Raw genomic sequence first — 21,708 nt, 5'->3', positions numbered from 1 at the left:
ACTGTGCATACCGTGTGTGTACTGTGTATGTACTGTGTGTGTACTGTGTATGTACTGTGCGTACCGTGTGTGTACTGTGTGGGTACTGTGTGTACTGTGTATGTACTGTGTGTGTTCTGTGTGTGTACTGTGCGTACCGTGTGTGTACCGTGTGTGTACTGTGTGCGTACTGTGTGTGTACTGTGTGTGTACTGTGCGCAACGTGTGTGTAGTGTGTGTACTGTGCGCAACGTGTGTGTACTGTGCGTACCATGTGTATACTGTGTGTGTACTGTGCGTACCGTGTGTGTACTGTGTGTACTCTGTATGTACTGCGTGTGTACTGGTTGCGTACTGTGCGTACCGTGTGTGTACTGTGCGTACCGTGTGTGTACTGTGCGTACTGTGTGTGTACTGTGTGCGTTTTCTGTATGTAGTATGTGTACTGTCTGCGTACTGTGTGTGTACTGTGTGCGTACTGTGCATACCGTGTGTGTACTGTGTGTGTACTGTGTGTACTGTGTCTTTACTGTGTATGTATTGTGTGTGTACTGTGTATGTACTGGGTGTGTACTGTGTATTTACTGTGTGTGTATTGTGTGTACTGTGTATGTACTGTCTGTGTACTGTGTGTGTACTGTGTGTACTGTGTATGTACTGTGTGTGTACTGTGTGTGTATTGTCTGTGTACTGTGTGTGTACTGTGTATGTACTGTGTGTGTACTGTGTGTGTATTGTTTGTGTACGGTGTATGTACTGTGTGTGTACTGTGTATGTATTGTGTGTACTGTGTGTACTGTGTATGTACTGTGTATGTACTGTGTGTGTACTGTACATACCGTGTGTGTACTGTGTATGTACTGTGTGTGTACTGTGTATGTACTGTGCGTACCGTGTGTGTACTGTGTGTGTACTGTGTGGGTACTGTGTGTACTGTGTATGTACTGTGTGTGTTCTGTGTGTGTACTGTGCGTACCGTGTGTGTACTGTGTGTACTGTGTGCGTACTGTGTGTGTACTGTGTGTGTACTGTGCGTAACGTGTGTGTACTGTGTGTGTACTGTGTGCAACGTGTGTGTACTGTGCGTACCATGTGTATACTGTGTATGTACTGTGCGTACCGTGTGTGTACTGTGTGTAATCTGTATGTACTGCGTGTGTACTGGTTGCGTACTGTGCGTACCGTGTGTGTACTGTGCGTGTACTGTGTGCGTACTCTGTATGTAGTGTGTGTACTGTCTGCGTACTGTGTGTGTACTGTGTGCGTACTGTGCATATCGTGTGTGTACTGTGTGTGTACTGTGTGTACTGTGTATTTACTGTGTATGTATTGTGTGTGTACTGTGTATGTACTGGGTGTGTACTGTGTATGTACTGTGTGTGTATTGTGTGTACTGTGTGTGTACTGTGTGTACTGTGTATGTACTGTGTGTGTACTGTGTGTGTATTGTGTGTCTACTGTGTATGTACTGTGTGTATTGTTTGTGTACGGTGTATGTACTGTGTGTGTACTGTGTATGTATTGTGTGTACTGTGTATGTACTGTGTATGTACTGTGTGTGTACTGTGTATGTACTGTGTGTGTACTGTGTATGTACTGTGTGTGTACTGTGTGTGTACGGTGTATGTACTGTGTGTGTACTGTGTATGTACTGTGTGTGTACTGTGTGTGTATTGTGTATGTACTGTGTGTGTACTGTGTGTGTACTGTGTATGTACTGTGTGTGTACTGTGTATGTACTGTGTGTTTACTGTGTATGTACTGTGTATGTACTTTGTGTGTACTGTGTGTGTACTGTGTATTTACTGTGTATGTATTGTGTGTACTGTGTATGTACTGGGTGTGTACTGTGTATTTACTGTGTGTGTACTGTGTGTGTACTGTGTATGTACTGTGTGTGTATTGTGTGTACTGTGTATGGACTGTGTGTGTACTTTGTGTGTACTGTGTGTACTGTGTATGTACTGTGTGTGTACTGTGTGTATTGTGTGTGTACTGTGTGTGTACTGTGTATGTACTGTGTGTGTATTGTGTGTGTATTGTTTGTGTACGGTGTATGTACTGTGTGTGTACTGTGTGTGTACTGTGTATGTATTGTGTGTACTGTGTGTGTACTGTGTATGTACTGTGTATGTACTGTGTGTGTACTGTGTATGTACTGTATGTGTACTGTGTGTGTACTTTGTGTGTACTGTGTATGTACTGTGTATCTACTGTGTTTGTGTACTGTGTATGTACTGTGTGTGTACGGTGTATGTACTGTGTGCACTGTGTGTGTACTGTGTGCGTACTGTGCATATCGTGTGTGTACTGTGTGTGTACTGTGTGTACTGTGTATTTACTGTGTATGTATTGTGTGTGTACTGTGTATGTACTGGGTGTGTACTGTGTATGTACTGTGTGTGTATTGTGTGTACTGTGTGTGTACTGTGTGTACTGTGTATGTACTGTGTGTGTACTGTGTGTGTATTGTGTGTCTACTGTGTATGTACTGTGTGTATTGTTTGTGTACGGTGTATGTACTGTGTGTGTACTGTGTATGTATTGTGTGTACTGTGTATGTACTGTGTATGTACTGTGTGTGTACTGTGTATGTACTGTGTGTGTACTGTGTATGTACTGTGTGTGTACTGTGTGTGTACGGTGTATGTACTGTGTGTGTACTGTGTATGTACTGTGTGTGTACTGTGTGTGTATTGTGTATGTACTGTGTGTGTACTGTGTGTGTACTGTGTATGTACTGTGTGTGTACTGTGTATGTACTGTGTGTTTACTGTGTATGTACTGTGTATGTACTTTGTGTGTACTGTGTGTGTACTGTGTATTTACTGTGTATGTATTGTGTGTACTGTGTATGTACTGGGTGTGTACTGTGTATTTACTGTGTGTGTACTGTGTGTGTACTGTGTATGTACTGTGTGTGTATTGTGTGTACTGTGTATGGACTGTGTGTGTACTTTGTGTGTACTGTGTGTACTGTGTATGTACTGTGTGTGTACTGTGTGTATTGTGTGTGTACTGTGTGTGTACTGTGTATGTACTGTGTGTGTATTGTGTGTGTATTGTTTGTGTACGGTGTATGTACTGTGTGTGTACTGTGTGTGTACTGTGTATGTATTGTGTGTACTGTGTGTGTACTGTGTATGTACTGTGTATGTACTGTGTGTGTACTGTGTATGTACTGTATGTGTACTGTGTGTGTACTTTGTGTGTACTGTGTATGTACTGTGTATCTACTGTGTTTGTGTACTGTGTATGTACTGTGTGTGTACGGTGTATGTACTGTGTGCACTGTGTGTGTACTGTGTGTGTACTGTGTGTACTGTGTATGTATTGTGTGTGTACTGTGTGTGTACTGTGTATGTATTGTGTGTACTGTGTGTGTACTGTGTATGTACTGTGTGTGTACTGTGTGTGTACTGTGTGTGTATTGTGTGTACTGTGTGTGTATTGTATGTACTGTGTGTGTACTGTGTATGTACTGTGTGTGTACTGTGTGTACTGTGTGTGTACTGTGTGTGTGTGTACTGTGTGTGTGTGTACTGTGTGTGTACTGTGCGTGTACTGTGTGCGTACTCTGTATGTAGTGTGTGTACTGTCTGCGTACTGTGTGTGTACTGTGTGCGTACTGTGCATACCGTGTGTGTACTGTGTGCGTACTGTGTGTACTGTGTATTTACTGTGTATGTATTGTGTGTGTACTGTGTATGTACTGGGTGTGTACTGTGTATTTACTGTGTTTGTACTGTGTGTGTACTGTGTATGTACTGTGTGTATTGTGTGTACCGTGTGTACTGTGTATGTACTGTGTGTGTACTGTGTGTGTATTGTGTGTGTACTGTGTGTGTACTGTGTATGTACTGTGTGTGTATTGTTTGTGTACGGTGTATGTACTGTGTGTGTACTGTGTATGTATTGTGTGTACTGTGTATGTACTGTGTATGTACTGTGTGTGTACTGTGTATGTACTGTGTGTGTACTGTGTATGTACTGTGTGTGTACTGTGTATGTACTGTATGTACTGTGTGTACTGTGTGTGTACTGTGTGTGTACGGTGTATGTACTGTGTGTGTACTGTGTATGTACTGTGTGTGTACTGTGTGTGTATTGTGTATGTACTGTGTGTGTACTGTGTATGTACTGTGTGTGTACTGTGTGTGTACTGTGTATGTACTGTGTGTACTGTGTATGTATTGTGTGTGTACTGTGTGTGTACTGTGTGTACTGTGTATTTACTGTGTATGTATTGTGCGTACTGTGTATGTACTGGGTGTGTACTGTGTATTTACTGTGTATGTACTGTGTGTGTACTGTGTATGTACTGTGTGTGTATTGTGTGTACTGTGTATGGACTGTGTGTGTACTGTGTGTGTACTGTGTGTACTGTGTATGTACTGTGTGTGTACTGTGTGTATTGTGTGTGTACTGTGTATGTACTGTGTGTGTATTGTTTGTGTACGGTGTATGTACTGTGTGTGTACTGTGTATGTATTGTGTGTACTGTGTGTGTACTGTGTATGTACTGTGTGTGTACTGTGTGTGTACTGTGTTTGTACTGTGTGTGTACTGTGGGTGTACTGTGTATGTACTGTGTATGTACTGTGTTTGTGTACGGTGTATGTACTGTGTGTACTGTGTGTGTACTGTGTGTGTACTGTGTGTACTGTGTATGTATTGTGTGTGTACTGTGTGTGTACTGTGTATGTATTGTGTGTACTGTGTGTGTACTGTGTATGTACTGTGTGTGTACTGTGTATGTACTGTATGTGTACTGTGTGTGTACTTTGTGTGTACTGTGTATGTACTGTGTATCTACTGTGTTTGTGTACTGTGTATGTACTGTGTGTGTACGGTGTATGTACTGTGTGCACTGTGTGTGTACTGTGTGTGTACTGTGTGTACTGTGTATGTATTGTGTGTGTACTGTGTGTGTACTGTGTATGTATTGTGTGTACTGTGTGTGTACTGTGTATGTACTGTGTGTGTACTGTGTGTGTATTGTGTGTACTGTGTGTGTATTGTGTGTACTGTGTATGTACTGTGTGTGTACTGTGTGTACTGTATGTGTACTGTGTGTACTGTGTGTGTACTGTGTGTGTGTACTGTGTGTGTGTGTACTGTGTGTGTACTGTGCGTGTACTGTGTGCGTACTCTGTATGTAGTGTGTGTACTGTCTGCGTACTGTGTGTGTACTGTGTGCGTACTGTGCATACCGTGTGTGTACTGTGTGCGTACTGTGTGTACTGTGTATTTACTGTGTATGTATTGTGTGTGTACTGTGTATGTACTGGGTGTGTACTGTGTATTTACTGTGTTTGTACTGTGTGTGTACTGTGTGTGTACTGTGTATGTACTGTGTGTGTATTGTGTGTACCGTGTGTACTGTGTATGTACTGTGTGTGTACTGTGTGTGTATTGTGTGTGTACTGTGTGTGTACTGTGTATGTACTGTGTGTGTATTGTTTGTGTACGGTGTATGTACTGTGTGTGTACTGTGTATGTATTGTGTGTACTGTGTATGTACTGTGTATGTACTGTGTGTGTACTGTGTATGTACTGTGTGTGTACTGTGTATGTACTGTGTGTGTACTGTGTATGTACTGTATGTACTGTGTGTGTGTACTGTGTGTGTACTGTGTGTGTACGGTGTATGTACTGTGTGTGTACTGTGTGTGTACTGTGTATGTACTGTGTGTGTACTGTGTGTGTATTGTGTATGTACTGTGTGTGTACTGTGTATGTACTGTGTGTGTACTGTGTGTGTACTGTGTATGTACTGTGTGTACTGTGTATGTATTGTGTGTGTACTGTGTGTGTACTGTGTGTACTGTGTATTTACTGTGTATGTATTGTGCGTACTGTGTATGTACTGGGTGTGTACTGTGTATTTACTGTGTGTGTACTGTGTGTGTACTGTGTATGTACTGTGTGTGTATTGTGTGTACTGTGTATGGACTGTGTGTGTACTGTGTGTGTACTGTGTGTACTGTGTATGTACTGTGTGTGTACTGTGTGTATTGTGTGTGTACTGTGTGTGTACTGTGTATGTACTGTGTGTGTATTGTTTGTGTACGGTGTATGTACTGTGTGTGTACTGTGTATGTATTGTGTGTACTGTGTGTGTACTGTGTATGTACTGTGTGTGTACTGTGTGTGTACTGTGTATGTACTGTGTGTGTACTGTGGGTGTACTGTGTATGTACTGTGTATGTACTGTGTTTGTGTACGGTGTATGTACTGTGTGTACTGTGTGTGTACTGTGTGTGTACTGTGTGTACTGTGTATGTATTGTGTGTGTACTGTGTGTGTACTGTGTATGTATTGTGTGTACTGTGTGTGTACTGTGTATGTACTGTGTGTGTACTGTGTGTGTACTGTGTGTACTGTGTGTGTATTGTGTGTACTGTGTGTGTACTGTGTATGTACTGTGTGTGTACTGTGTGTACTGTGTGTGTACTGTGTGTACTGTGTGTGTACTGTGTGTGTGTACTGTGTGTGTGTACTGTGTGTGTACTGTGTGTGTACGGTGTGTGTACTGTGTGTGTACTGTGTGTGTGTGTGTACTGTGTGTGTCCTGTGTGTGCTACTCGCCAGGCAGCTGTATCCGTATCCTCACGCTGTAATCAGGACGCACGGGCCATTGCTGGAGACGTCTTTGAAACGTCAAGTACCTGCTGCAGTTTCTACACCTTGCCGCTGTGGCAATGCTTAACAAAGGCGGCCGGTGCTGGCTACCCAGCCCATCGTGTACCGTTCCAGCCTTGGTGCTAGCTAAGAGCACTTGCTCCGAGTCTGTTAAAGCTATACGGGTATTGACAAGTGTCTATGCAGTATATTATATACCTATTTGGTGTTTTGACATCTTAGCGGACCTATTGTATTGCCAGAAAGGTTAAAACCTATTCTTATTTTTCATACTTTGATACTGGCAAAAAGGTCCCATCTAATGTTATTATTACATATTTGACATTGCCAAAATAGCATCGCAACGATGGGAATGCCTTCATCCAACAGTGGATTGACCATGACTGCGGCTGCGGCTGCTGCTTAGCTTTAAACACTTCCTAGGTGGGGGCACGGTGAGCAGAAAGGAAGGGGGGGGGAGCCTTGAGTGGCCTCATTGTGAACGAGCGAGGAGCCTTGCGGTGCCAAGAAACCCGAGCCCGAGTTGCGGGTCCCCGTTCCGCAGGCGCAGGGGGAGGAGGCCGCTCGCTGCGCTCCCACCAACAGCAGCGGCCAGACACCAAGATGTTGGCATCGGTAGACTTCTGGGGCAAGCGCTGTTTACCGAGCACCTATGAAGGCCGACAGGGCGCGCGAGGGAGATGGGTGGCCAGCACTACGCGCCTATACAATGCGAAATAAGTTAAACATACACACATGCCCGGCCGCCTTTGTCTCCCCAGTGCTGATGTTTACACATTGCACCAGGTACTCATTTGAGGCTGAGTAGACACACCGCACCACAAAGGCAAGGGTCCCCCGTGTAGCCTTAACAGATTTTTGGGGCAAGTGCTGTTAGCGTAGCTACGGCACACAAGGGGGGGGGGGGGGGGGTGACCAGCACCACGCCATTGCACGAGGTCCAGGACTCATTTCAGGCTGAGTCGACCTAGGGAAGGCACGGGACCGATTTCAGATAATCGTCGATGGGTGTTGTTGGTGGCCGCGAGCGGGAGTCGAACTCGGGTCGCCGGGTTTGTAGCACAGCGCTCCCTACTGCTCCTCGCCGTCATCGCCATCGCACGTGGATCTCACGTGGCGACGTTCACAGAGCACCGAGAGCACCGAGAGCGATGGGGGGCACTGCCCTGAAGCGGGGGGTGAGGCGAAGAAGGTGGGGGGGGGTCACTGCCCTGGAAGCGGGGGGGGGGCGAGGAGGAAGGTGGGGGGGGTCACTGCCCTGGAAGCGGGGGGGGGGGCGAGGAGGAAGGTGGGGGGGGGTCACTGCCCTGGAAGCGGGGGCGGGGGGCGAGGAAGGTGGGGGGGGGGTCACTGCCCTGAAGCGGGGGGTGAGGCGAGGAGGAAGGTGGGGGGGGGGTCACTGCCCTGGAAGCGGGGGGGGGGCGAGGAAGGTGGGGGGGGGGTCACTGCCCTGAAGCGGGGGGGGGGGCGAGGAGGAAGGTGGGGGGGTCACTGCCCTGAAGCGGGGGGGGGGGCGAGGAGGAAGGTGGGGGGGGGGGTCACTGCCCTGAAGCGGGGGGGGGGCGAGGAGGAAGGTGGGGGGGGGTCACTGCCCTGGAAGCGGGGGGGGGGCGAGGAAGGTGGAGGGGGTCACTGCCCTGGACGCGGGGGGGGGGGGTCGAGGAGGAAGGTGGGGGGGGTCACTGCCCTGGAAGCGGGGGGGGGGGGGTCACTGCCCTGGAAGCGGGGGGGGGCTCTGTCGAGTGAGAGGTCACGTGGGCAACGCATTCCTCACGGCCGGCTGCGGGGGGTGATGGCCGAGCGGGAGCAAGGGGCGAGAGAGAGATTCGCTCGCTGCAGGTGAACCATTAATGGACAGCGGCAAGAGCCCCGCTTCTCACTCTCACTTCTTGTTGGGATGTCCGCTGCCGCGGTTATAAATAAATAAATAATGGACCCCAAAGTGCTGAGCGGCCAGCAACAATCAGCGCCGTTGAAGGTGTTACTGATCGGGGTGGAACGCGTCTCTCAAATCGAGCGAGGCCTATTGCTGTAAGAGCTTCTTAGGAGGCGAAGAGACTGCGATGGTGATGATAATGGGATGAAGGATGTACAGAGTGGCTGCACAGTGCGAGGGAAGGAGCAGAATGAGAAGTGTTGTGACCTGCAGTGTGGTGAGTGGCTGGGTGAATGTGTGGGTCAATGGGTGAGGTTCAGTGTGTGAGTAGGTGAGTGATGGGTGTGGGTGTCTGTGTGTGTGAGTGAATGGGCGGGTGAATGGTTGAGTGGGTGAGTCAATATGAGAGTGTGTGGGTAGGTGAGTCAGTGAGTGGGTGGCTGAATGGTTCAGTGAGTGTGAGTGAATGGGTTAATGGGTGAGTGAGTGGGTGTTTGTGAGTGGATGAACGAGTGGGTGGGTTAGTAGTTGGGTGTGTGAGTGAGTGGGTGTATGGGTGGGTGGGTGTGTGAGTAGGGGGAGCGGTAGTGTAGCGGTTAGCGCGCTTCGCTACAAACTTTGCGAGCCGAATCGATTTACGCTCACGACCAACACCAGTGAAGATTATCTGAACTGGTCCTGGGCCTCCCCTAGGTCGACTTAACCTCAAATGAGTACCTGGTGCGGTGTATAAACATCATCACTAGAGACGGCCGGGCGTGGTGCCAGCTACCCACCATCTATTGTTACGTGCCGGCCTTCAAAGGTGCTCACTAACAGCACTTTCCCCAACAGCCTGTTAAGGCTATACTGTAAACTTTGTTGGGTGGGTGAGTGTGTTGTTCTGGGAACACGGTGTTGAGGAGACGAGATGGTGGGTGGGTGTGTGAGTGGGTGTGTGAGTGGGTGAGTGGATGAGTGGGTGAGTGAGTGGGTGAGTGGATGAGTGGGTGAGTGAGTGGGTGGGTGAGTGTGTTGTTGTGGGAACACGGTGTGGAGGAGACGAGATGGTGGGTGGGTGTGTGAGTGGGTGTGTGAGTGGGTGAGTGGATGAGTGGGTGAGTGAGTGAGTGAGTGGATGAGTGGGTGAGTGAGTGGGTGGATGAGTGTGTTGTTGTGGGAACACGGTGTGGAGGAGACGAGATGGTGGGTGGGTGTGTGAGTGGGTGAGTGAGTGGGTGAGTGGATGAGTGGGTGAGTGAGTGCGTGGGTGAGTGTGTTGTTGTGGGAACACGGTGTGGAGGATACGAGATGGTGAGTGTGTGAGTGGGTGAGTGGGTGGGTGGGTGAGTGTGTTGTGGGAACACGGTGTGGAGGAGACGAGATGGTGGGTGGGTGAGTGTGTGAGTGGGTGAGTGGGTGGGTGGGTGAGTGTGTTGTTGTTGCAACAGGGTGTGGAGGAGACGAGATGGTGGGTGGGTGAGTGTGTGAGTGGGTGAGTGGGTGGGTGGGTGGGTGAGTGTGTGAGTGGGTGGGTGGGTGAGTGTGTGAGTGGGTGAGTGGGTGGGTGGGTGAGTGTGTTGTGGGAACACGGTGTGGAGGAGACGAGATGGTGGGTGGGTGAGTGTGTGAGTGGGTGAGTGGGTGGGTGGGTGAGTGTGTTGTGGGAACACGGTGTGGAGGAGACGAGATGGTGGGTGGGTGAGTGTGTGAGTGGGTGAGTGGGTGGGTGGGTGAGTGTGTGAGTGGGTGGGTGGGTGGGTGAGTGTGTTGTTGTGGCAACACGGTGTGGAGGAGACGAGATGGTGGGTGGGTGAGTGTGTGAGTGTGTGAGTGGGTGGGTGGGTGAGTGTGTTGTGGGAACACGGTGTGGAGGAGACGAGATGGTGGGTGGGTGAGTGTGTGAGTGTGTGAGTGGGTGGGTGGGTGAGTTGTGGGAACACGGTGTGGAGGAGACGAGATGGTGGGTGGGTGAGTGTGTGAGTGGGTGGGTGGGTGAGTGTGTGAGTGTGTGAGTGGGTGGGTGGGTGAGTGTGTTGTGGGAACACGGTGTGGAGGAGACGAGATGGTGGGTGGGTGAGTGTGTGAGTGTGTGAGTGGGTGGGTGGGTGGGTGAGTTGTGGGAACACGGTGTGGAGGAGACGAGATGGTGGGTGGGTGAGTGTGTTGTGGGTGAGTGGGTGGGTGGGTGAGTGTGTTGTGGGAACACGGTGTGGACGAGGCGAGCGAGTCAACCGGGTCGACCGTCGCGTGTCATCGGCTGCTGCTTGGCGTGGCTCTGGGCGGGCTGCAAAAAAAACACACCTGGCACAGCACTGTGAAGGCCACACACCTTGGACCTAGGCATTGAGGCACCTTGGCGTGACCGTACAACTGATGGCAGTGGGCAGGGCCGCTTCCCAACCCAGAGCCAAAACCATCAATCGCCATGCCGGCCATGCGTGGGCATTGTTGTTGTAGCAGCCAAGGTAAAGCGCTGGCGTTGCCGAGTCTCGGAAGTCGAAGCCAACAATCGTGGTAACTTCAAACGCGCCGCGCGACTTCCTGCTGCTCAGATGATCACTGAGGCATTGCTGCTCATCTCCCGCTTACAGCCCTGGACCAGTGCGGAGGGGGACGATGAATTCCACATTTCGATGACGGGGGGGAGTCTATCCGCAGGGTAATCCGCTGTTTATTTTTCCACAAAGTGGTACTAATTTTAGTGACCCCCGTCGGAGGGAGAGATGATGAGCTAGGTCAACGCTCACGTCCGGGCCACGTGGCCGGTACTTCCTGAGCACGCACTGTCGTCTCGTTTCAGATGTAAGTGCACACGCACAGCCCGTTTGTAAATCCACTGCTGGATGAGGGCCTCCTCCCAGTGCCGTGCGGGTCGTGGATGGGGGTGTTATGTGACCATACTTCACCACACTGGTGGTCAGTGCGGTTGGGGGAGGGGGGTTGTTAAGCCCAAACCCGGTTCAGATATCACTCGCCACTGATGTTAGCCGTGGTCAGGAATTTTAATTTAAATGTTGAATAATATTAAAAATGCATGATGTATGGGCGTATTTAGTTCCACCCTTGCATAACAGGTGTGAACAGGTGAGCCGAGGCGCGCTGCCAGTCTGTGTTATACATGATGACGATGCCATCATCATCATCAATCACCACGTGTGACCACCACCATCGCTACCGTCATCACCAGTGCCGCCACTGTATCGATATTCTTACCAGTGATGGACATGGATGATAATGGCGGTGGTGATAATGGTGATGATGATTCAGGCCTAAGGAATGAAAAGGTTCCATGTATACATATACTTCATGCCTTTATGTGCGCCTCACAAAGACAAAGATCCTCAGTGTGGCATTAGTAGACTTTTGGGGTGAGTGCTGTTTACCGAGCACCTATGAAGGCCGACACGGCGCACGAGGGAGTGGGTGGCCGGCACCACGCACCTCCGATTAGCACGGTTGGCAACGTATAATGCGAAAGAAGTTCAACATACATACATTTTCGGCCGCCTTTGTCTCCCAAGTGCTGATGTTTACACATTGGAGCAGGTATTTATTTGAGGCCGAGTGGACACACTGCACCACAAAGACTAGTGTGCCCCGTATGGGGCAAGTTAGCGAGCAGCACCTATGAAGGCTGGTACGGCACAAGAGGGTGTGGGTTGCCAACACCACGCCCGACCGCCTTTGTCTTCCCAGTGACGATGTTTACACACCGCACCAGGTACTCATTTGAGGCTGAGTCGACCGAGCGGTGGCCCAAGGACCGGTCCAGATAATCGTCATCGGTGTTTGCCGTGAGCCAGAATCGAACCCGGGTCGCCAGGTCCGTAGCGCAGCGTGCGTAACTGCTACACTACCGCACCATACAACACACACACATACACGCGCGTAGCGACACGCTGACGAAACACGGGGGACACAGAGCATGCGTTGCCAAAGGGGAATTCTTCCCCGCGTCGCTCCGCGCTCAGAGACGAGCTCCCCTGGGGCCCGGCTCGCATTGGAATCTGTGCCGTCCTGTTCGTGAGGAGCAGTCTCTCCGAGGCCCACATTCCTACGGGGCACCCTCCCAGATCCGCGCGTTCGCTCCATGAGTGCCACGAGCAGGGATCACGATCGTAGATAGTAGTAGTAGTAATAATTATTATTTTAAGTTTCAAGGCGCATTTCATCCGGAGATCCCAGCGCGCCGTGTATGGGCGGCAGGAAATAAAAGTGAACCAGGGCAAACGGCCAGAATGCCGGGGGGGGGGGGGGGGGGGTAAAGGTCAGTTTGAAGAGGTGAGTTTTCAAGACAGAATCTACATTATACCTCTCGTGACCGATTGCCCCATCAGCGAGGGTAGAGCGTTCTTGCACCGTCCTGGAGCTGGGCTGGCAACAGCGTGACCTGCCCGGTGACAGAGCCTCGACCTCGACGGTCCTTCGAGTAGAAGGAGATCCGAGGATCTAGCGGACCCTCGGTTGGATGAGCGATACAAACACGGATCAGTTCCTGCAGCCATAGTGGGCCGAACCCATGGAGATCTTTGCAGCTCAGCAGCAGCAGCAGCAGCAGGAGGATCTCAGAGTCCACTCGAAGCTCGCCTGGGAGCCAGCGGTGTGAGGTCCACTCGTGGAACGGTGGCGCGCTCGAGCAGCAGCTGGGTGCTCGACGAGCACCTCGCTCGTAATCCCAAACAGGAATGCGTTGCAGGAATCGAGAGGGAAGAACTCAAAAGCGTGCGCCAGGTCTCTCTCCATCTCTCTCTCTAAGTCAGTAGGTGACAGGAAACAGCGCTGCCTGGCAATGTTTCTATGGTGGAAGAGCGAAGTTGTAATCACCCTGGGAGTTGAGATGACTGCAGAGGGGGCGTCAATGAGCATGGTCTCGGCGTTGTTGGCGTTCGGTCAAAATAAAATGTCACTGCAACCCAGGGTTTCACGAATGTTGATGATGTAAAGGAGAGGCCACGGCAGCAGCTTCCCTGCAGGATCTTAGACGAGTAAGGGAGGTTGGAGATTGCACGTGAGTTGTTGGGAAGCTGAGGAATCGAGACCCGACTTTTTCAAACGTGATGTCGAAGTTGTTCGGGACAGTGGAAGAAGTGCACATTTATTCCTTGCTCAGAAGACGACTGGCGGTAGAGAACGAGGTCCGGGAATAATTCTTCATCGCAACACAGGAGGAGGACTTTGCCGGTGAGATGTCGGTGGAGTGGGCACGGAGTTGCAATTCTCTGTGAGGCTTGCGCATCCCTGGCACTGCTCACTCACCGCACTGCTGGTGGAAGGGGCCTCTTCACCCAGAGGGAGCTCTAGAACAGGGGTCCCCAACCTCCGGGCCGCGGACTGGTACCTGTCCGTGGCCTGTTAGGAACCGGGCCGCACAGCAGCAGGTGAGCGGTGAGTCCGTGCGTGGCCCGCCCCCATTATTTTATTTTTTACCACTTCCGTCCGCGCCTCTTTCTCGCACTGCGCACTTGTCTCAGTCACAGTGTTGGTAAGCCCACAAGCTCTAACCCCCTAGTAGCCACAATGAGTACAAAACAAACGTCGCCGGAGAGCTTCTTTGAAAAGGAGGAAATACCCAATGATGAACCCCCCCCGGTCTGTGAAAAAAATTGTCTTCTACGAAACCGGTCCCTGGTGCCACAAAGGTTGGGGACCGCTGCTCTAGAGGGCCCGTCTTAGAGGGTGTTTGGCCTCCCCTTCCACCGCCGCTGGCCGGGACGTCATGAAAGAGGTTGGAGTGGAGATTTTACCTTTGGGGGAGATAAAGGCGCAGCCCTGCAATGGCTTGTTCACGCCATTGCTGGTGGAAGGGAGGCTCTAGAGAGCTCAACTAGAGGGTACTTTGGTCTACTCTTCCACACTGGCCAGTACGTCCTGGAAGAAGTGGGAATATCCCCACTTCAACCCACTACACGCGACCAGCCCGATCATAGACTGTGGTGCTCGAAATCAGTCTGACGGGTGGAGAGAGGCGGTTGGGGTGATTTAAGATTCAGAGAGAAGCGAAGTATATACACGTATGCCTCGTACATATATGCATACTGTACGTCAATCTCACGTTTGTTTGGCAAGCGCTGGAGTGGCATGTTGCACACTTAAACAGGTGTGTTGTCAGTTCCCAGCAAAGCAAAGGTTGCATTGTTTAATACAAACACAAAAAAAACACTCACGCCGCCTTGCCCTGGAGTGTGATATCTGAAATAAAATCCGGTGTGAGCACAACTCCAGTCCCGTGTGTCCACATGTAACTAAAACGTGTTTTCGTCCGTCAGCCGAGAGACGTCTGGCCAGCGTGGAAGAGTAGACCAAGTACTCCACAGCTCCTTCTAGCGGGGAGGCCCTTCCTCTGCCAGCGGTGGCTTGGGACAGCTGCACGATGTCGCGTTGCGTGTGGGCCTCGATTCCCGCTCACGGCCCCCAACACCAGTGACGATTATCTGAATCGGTTCCTGGGCCTCCCCTAGGTGGCTGTAGCCCAGAGACGACGCTGTAGGCTGACCACCGTTGCCCCGGCGAGGGTTTGCCGTGCGTCCGCCAGGGGCCGGCTCGCCGAGTCGTCATCACCGAGTCGTCGTCATCACCGAGTCGTCGTCGTTGTCGCTCCGCGCCACAGAACTCGCGCCGTGGGCCGTGCCCCGTCCAGCGAGGGATGCGTCACGCCGAGTGGAGTGCCGGGGTTCAGCCGCCCCGCCTCGACTCTCGTGCCTCCAGCCACTTTCGTTCTGTGCGCGTGAAAGACCGGGGCCCGTTGCTTTCGTTGAAGGGAAAAGCGAGATTGATTATTATTATTTTTTATAAATAGATTCAAACTAGGGAGGGGCGTTCGGAGTGATTCAGCTGAGCTGGGAGCCTCGGGTGCTTTTAGATGCTGGGGCATCTAAGCCAAGTGCTGCTGTGGGGGAGGTGGTGGGGGGGGGGGGTCCCTGCAGGTGAGGAGATCCCTGCAGGTGAGGAGATCCCTGCAGGTGAGGAGATCCCTGCAGGTCAGGAGATCCTTGCAGGTCAGGAGATCCCTGCAGGTGAGGAGATCCCTGCAGGTGAGGAGATCCCTGCAGGTGAGAAGATCCCTGCAGGTGAGGAGATCCCTGCAGGTGAGTAGATCCCTGTAGGTCAGGAGATCCCTGCAGGTGAGGAGATCCCTGCAGGTCAGGAGATCCCTGAAGGTGAAGAGATCCCTGCGGGTCAGGAGATCCCTGCAGGTCAGGAGATCCCTGCAGGTGAGGAGATCCCTGCAGGTCAGGAGATCCCTGCAGGTGAAGAGATCCCTGCAGGTCAGGAGATCCCTGCAGGTGAGGAGATCCCTGCAGGTGAGGAGATCCCTGGAGGTCAGGAGATCCCTGCAGGTGAGGAGATCCCTGCAGGTGAGGAGATCCCTGGAGGTGAGGAGATCCCTGCAGGTGAGGAGATCCCTGGAGGTGAGGAGATCCCTGCAGGTGAGGAGATCCCTGCAGGCCAGGAGATCCCTGCAGGTGAGAAGATCCCTGCAGGTGAGGAGATCCCTGCAGGTGAGGAGATCCCAGCGACAGCTCGTTCGCTGCTCGTTGTGGAGATTCACAGTTCAAATCCGGCGGCCACCCCGGTTAATACTGCGGTGTGTATTAACTGCAATGCTAATATGTGCCGTCTGTATCACTCACAACAGACGTTAAAGATCCCCGTGGCATCATTCGGCAGGAGTTGGGCCATTGTGTGGCATTGGCGTCCGCGTCGAAATGAGTACAAATTCGAAAATGTACACCGCAAATGACTCAATTGGCATCACACACAGCAGCAGCACCAACCATGGCCCCACTGCTGGCAGGAGACACATGCCCCAGATCACAAATGAGACTCATCCTGGCCTCTTGAGTTCTCACCTGGTTCAATGAAATCAACTTGACACTTCTCGATGGACACGGAAGGGCTGGCGGGGCTGGTGCGTGCACGGTTAACGACGCCACACAGCGTGCCGATAACTGCGATGCAGAGCATATAGAGTCATATATCGCAATATACAACTATACATAATACGAATGATGGGGGGCGGGAGGCGGGGGGGGGTGAGATATATTTATCTTTGCATGTGTACAGATAAAAATAAAACGCAAAACCCTACAGATGTGGCTGTGAGAGATGGCATCGAGTTCAAGATGTCAGAGAGTGACGTGGCAGCTCGCCTGGCCTTGACGACACTGAGACTAAATAGGGGCCTGGAAGTGGCCGATGTTTACCCTCCAACTCCTGTGCCACCACCCTTCGCCCGCACCGCACGGCCTTGAGAAGGCGTGCCACGTGTCTCCGTTGACGAATCTCTCACGGAATGTACAGGGTGGCGGCCCAAAAGTCAGGACACACAGGGTTATTTCATTAATGTCAACACTGAGATGAAGAAAAAAACCCATCTTAATTTATGTTTATTCGTTAATTAATATTTAATCTATTGTCGTTATTCATTTATCTCCTTCTGTGGGGGGGGGGGGGGTCGCCTCAAATTCGTCGTTTACAAAACTCGACCAAGAATCCGGAGTGAATTGAGACGGCGACACGTCATCGACAGACGTTCAAAGATGACACCTGTAGCCTTTAATTTGGAAATGAGAACGAATGAGAACGCAGTGGATGAATGTGAATGGAAGTCCGTTTGAACGTTTGTTAAAATAAATGAAATCACCCGATGTGATTTGTTGCTATATCCTCAGACGTGACGTGAGCCCTTCGGCCCACCAATACAATCAGAGATGTATGGACTCTACGTTGAACTTCTTTCGCACCGTACGTAGCAAAAACCGCGCGAATCATCTAGAGTCCAGGGATGGGTAACCTTTTGTCTGCCAAGGGCCATTTGGATATTTATAACATCATTCGCGGGCCATACAAAATTATCAACTTAAAAATTAGCCTGTTATATTTGGTCAAACATTTAATGAACTCATCCCTAATGTGATGGCTGGAACTGCTTCTCTTTGGTGAGGCATGTGATGATGTTAGCTGGTATTGACGATGTTGCTACTCGCAACTGCTTTTCCAGGTTTGCTCCTAGATTTATTGAATTTCGAGTCCCGCCTGCGGTTGCCTTGGCAGGGCCACACCAAATGATTTCGCGGGGCCTCGTACGGCCCGCGGGCCGGACGTTCTCCACCCCTGCTCTAGACTCTAGAGTGGCGAAGCGCCCTTTGGTCTAACGCGCCCTAAGCAGAGCGCCTGGTGGCGGCAGCGTTGGGCAGCCACGAACGCGCTCTGGCAGAGACGGCCTCGGGAGAGGTTCAGAGAACCCACGGGTTCGATTACCGGTCGCGGTGTCGAAATCTTCGGCGCTGTGGAGGCAACGGCGGACGGGGCGTGGTGCTGGCCACATCACCTCCTCGACACGACTATCGCAACTCCCCCCCCCCCACCCCTCTTCGTCTTCATCCGCCTGTAGCCCGTACCCCGTGTGCATTTAGGGCTCCGTGGGTGGGGCGAGTGCGGGCCGGTAGAGTCGGGTTGGCAGTGCACATGGTTGCCGTGGGAGGGAGGGAGCCTTTGTTCCTTGGAACTTTAGAGAGACTTCTTTCGCTCGGAAAACCAACAAATGCCTCGTGTTCCTAAGCACCACACACACACAACACGGACACACGAATCCCTAACACACACACACACATTTACCCCCCAACAAAGACAACGATCCCCCGTGTAGCCTTAACAGACTATTGGGCCAAGTGCTGTGTGCGAGTAGCACCTATGAAGGCCAACAACCACGCCCGGCCGCCTTTGTCTCCCCCAGTGGCGATGTGTTTACACACCGCATCAGGTACCCATTGGAGGCTGAGTCGACATAGGTGAGGCCTAGGACCGGTTCAGATAATCGTCGCTGGTGTTGAACTCGGTTCGCCGGGTTCGTAGCGCAGCGCGCTAATCGCTACACTACCACTCCCCCCACATCCCCCAACGCGCACAACTACCCCTATCACCCCACACAGAAAAAAGATCCCCCGTATAGCCTCAACAGACTGTTGGGGCAAGTGCTGTTAGCGAGCACCTACGGATTTATAGGAGCAGCCAAATCATCTAAGCGCGAGTTGATTCTCAACGTGGAGGAGGAGGGCAAAATCCGTAGGAAATCACAGAACAATGCAGACACGCTTCCTTGCAAAAGGTTTCAGTTTGGTGTTTTAACATCTTAACACAAACTGTTTTATTGCCACAAAAGCTCAAACCAATGTAGCCCTACAATTGATTGGGAGAGGCCTTCATCCAGCAGTGGATTGACAATGTCTGTCAACAACGATGATAGCGACGATGATCTGAAATCACCCAACACCCGCGGTGGTTGCGTTAGACAGCTCCCCGCTAATCTCTGTCACACGCAGCGCGCATTCCGAGCCGAGCTCAACGCACATTTCGCGGCGGTGCAGGCTGAAGCGGCGTGACGCCATGTCCCTCTGTAATCCGCCGCACAATGCCGCGCGAGGAATTTGTTTCTCTCCGATAATCCACGGGGCCCGATGTTGTCCGAGCGACCCGGGCCGGCTGGTGGAACGAGCGGCTCCGCCACGCAAAGGGTCAGCGGGTTCAAGTCCTGGTTGCGTGCCTGGGTTGACGCGACCCATCATCTCCCTCCCAGCCGGGGTGGGGATAAACCGGGAACAAATTTGCGAGGAAGATCAACAACGGTGCCTCTTTTACGGGGAGGCTCGTCCCTGTCATAGGAATGTGGAATTTCCACCACTGGACCTGCAATGGCTGTAAACGGGAGATGTCCACCGATGCATCAATGGTTATTTGAGCAGCGAGTCACCAATATTCACAATAATTAACACGAATTATCTACGATGATTTTCTCTTCGTTTGTAAGTCCACTGCTGAATGAGCGCCTTCTCACACCGGATGCTGATGGCGTAAGTAGGGGGAGGTGGTGGTGGTGATGTGACCACGGTCTCCGGTCACTGCCGTTGAGGTTCTATTCTCCCATTTGTGCATCATCATCATCGTCGTCGTCGAGTATCACCGCATCTGCTGTTGCTGCTGCCATGGTTTGTGCAGTGGACACAAACTCACACTGAGGCACAGCCTCAACACACAACCATAGACACCCCCCCCCCTGCTATGGCAATGGGACAATCCGCGCGGCTGGGTCCAGGGTCTGCGTATTGCCACCACAGGCTCTTCCACTTGTGCAGAGTCGTTGGGGGGGGGGGGGGGGAGGTGTCTATGGTGCACATTTTTTTCCTATATAGCAGCCAAATATTCTAAACGCGTGATGTTGATTATTAACGTGGATGGGAAAACCGGAGAAAATCCACGGGGAGACCGTGCAACATGGCAGGCGTCAGCCACACACGAAAGTGGATGACCCAACTTTAAACCGCAAGAGAGATACTGAACGAAACGCCTCGGTCAAGACGCGGAGATGTTTTGGCTGAGATGCAGAGACGTCTCGGTGAAGACGTCTCCGCGTCTTGGTGAAGACGTCTCCGCGTCTTGGTGAAGACGTCTCCGCGTCTTGGTGAAGACGTCTCGGCTGAGACGCGGAGACGTCTCCGCTGAAGCGGAATGGAGTTCGGGTTTCTATCCCCATTGTAAACACGAGCGGACGAGGAGGACCCTGCGTGCAACAAGTTAAACCAACAGACAATGATGAGCAAACATAAGAAGAGGCTTCACCCTTTCTGAAAATTAAACTGGAGGTGTTAAGATGTTCAAACACCACATGGATACCTAACCTAATTCAGGGCGTCAATTCTGCATCAACCACACGTACCTGCGGCAAACCAGGCACACAGACACGCTCTGTACACGCGTCGTCTTTGACACTTTTGACCCACACCAGAGACAGTCTTCTTTATGGCCCTGTCTCACCAGCGCTAGACCAGAGAACGAACAAAAAGGCGAGCGGCACAATGCGCGTACGGATTACGGTGTTACAACCGTAACCGCGGCGCCCGAGATCCAAGAGGCGTTCTTACAGAGGCAGGGCAGGGCTCACGATGTCAATAGGCAGACGATGCCTCCTTCACAGAGCCGTCTCTGCGCATGCAAGGCACGTGCCTGGCTCGGCCCAGCGGCGACACGGCCTTCTGGGAGTGACTCAATTTGAGCGACATTGGATTCAATACAAGAAAACCTCTGGACGCACACTGCCTCATCAGCAGAAGTCACGCTTCTTGCTTGAATCCCCTCCTGTGAGTGGCCCATCGTAGAGGCAAGGATCCCCTCTTTACGCTACAGGCCGGGAGCGCCCAGGCAATGGGAATGTTACGAGGTTATCGCTTCCCAAACGCGCGAGTCGGTAAGAACGTTGGGTGTAACAAATTGTGGAGAGCGGTGGTGTAGCGGTTAGCACGCTGCGCTACGAACTCGGTAACCTGAGTTCGTAGCGCAGCGTGCGCTACGAACTCGGTAACCCGAGTTTGATTCCCGCTCACGGACGACAGCAAGTCATTGCACCGTGAGAGTACAATGACGACGACGGTGATGATTATAATGATGGCGATAATTATGATAATGACGATGATAATTTATTAATAATCTCATCCTGCCCCCCACCCCTCTCCACCTTCCTTCCGCCACACCCCCCCGCCACCCCCGATTTCTCCGTGACGAGCGCAGGGAGCAGGTGGAGGAGAACTCGGTTCAGTGGCGACAGACGTTCGAGTTCCCATGCAAGATGACGGCTAACGCCACCACGGGGGTGCTGGAGCCGTGCGTGCTCCGCGTGTCCGTGCGCAAGGTGCCCGCCGCCAGCGCCCCCTCCCCCCCACCCGCCTCCCCCGATTGGTTTCACACCAGTTCCTGAGGAACTGCATGCATCTTGGTCCCGTTGCCTTCTTCAATCTGCCACCGAAATAAATTCGAGCAAACGCGGCCGAAGCGAGTTGGTGTCTTACCTCTCGTCTGATCTGAGCTTCCCTCGGGCCGCCACCCCTCACCTCAATGGTTTATCGAAGTGTCAACTTCCTGAAACGGATCTTCCGTGTGAGCCCTCATGAGACAAGGGTCGCTCTCTCGCTGTCTATCTCCGTGTGCGCCAAGGGTCAAGGGTCGCTCTCTCGATGTCTTTCTCCGTGTGAGCCCTCAAGGGACAAGGGTCGCTCTCTCGCTGTCTATCTCCGTGTGCGCCAAGGGTCAAGGGTCGCTCTCTCGATGTCTCTCTCCGTGTGAGCCCTCAAGGGACAAGGGTCGCTTTCTCGCTGTCTCTGTCCGTGTGAGCTCTCAAGGGTCGCTCTCTCGATGTCTCTCTCTGTGTGAGCCCTCAAGGGTCAAGGGTCGCTCTC

At 51.9% G+C, this 21,708-nt stretch overlaps 1 protein-coding gene across 2 annotated transcripts in view; it reads left to right on the top strand.

Moving 5' to 3' along the window:
- EEIG1 (estrogen-induced osteoclastogenesis regulator 1) overlaps positions 1–21,708 on the top strand; it is a 44,475-nt gene that overhangs the window by 5,747 nt on the left and 17,020 nt on the right. For both annotated transcript variants that reach the window (XM_032972978.2, XM_032972976.2), the window contains exon 2: positions 21,044–21,164. In XM_032972978.2, the coding sequence (XP_032828869.1) occupies positions 21,044–21,164 (121 nt within the window). The remainder of the gene's footprint in view (positions 1–21,043; positions 21,165–21,708) is intronic.

This window comes from Petromyzon marinus, chromosome 50 (assembly GCF_048934315.1).
Source record: "Petromyzon marinus isolate PM22_M1 ecotype Great Lakes invasive population chromosome 50, UKy_Petmar_22M1.pri1.0, whole genome shotgun sequence".
Classification (NCBI taxonomy): Eukaryota; Metazoa; Chordata; class Hyperoartia; order Petromyzontiformes; family Petromyzontidae; genus Petromyzon; species Petromyzon marinus.
Note: the sequence above shows the minus strand (reverse complement) of the source record. Positions and strands in the feature narration are given on the sequence as shown.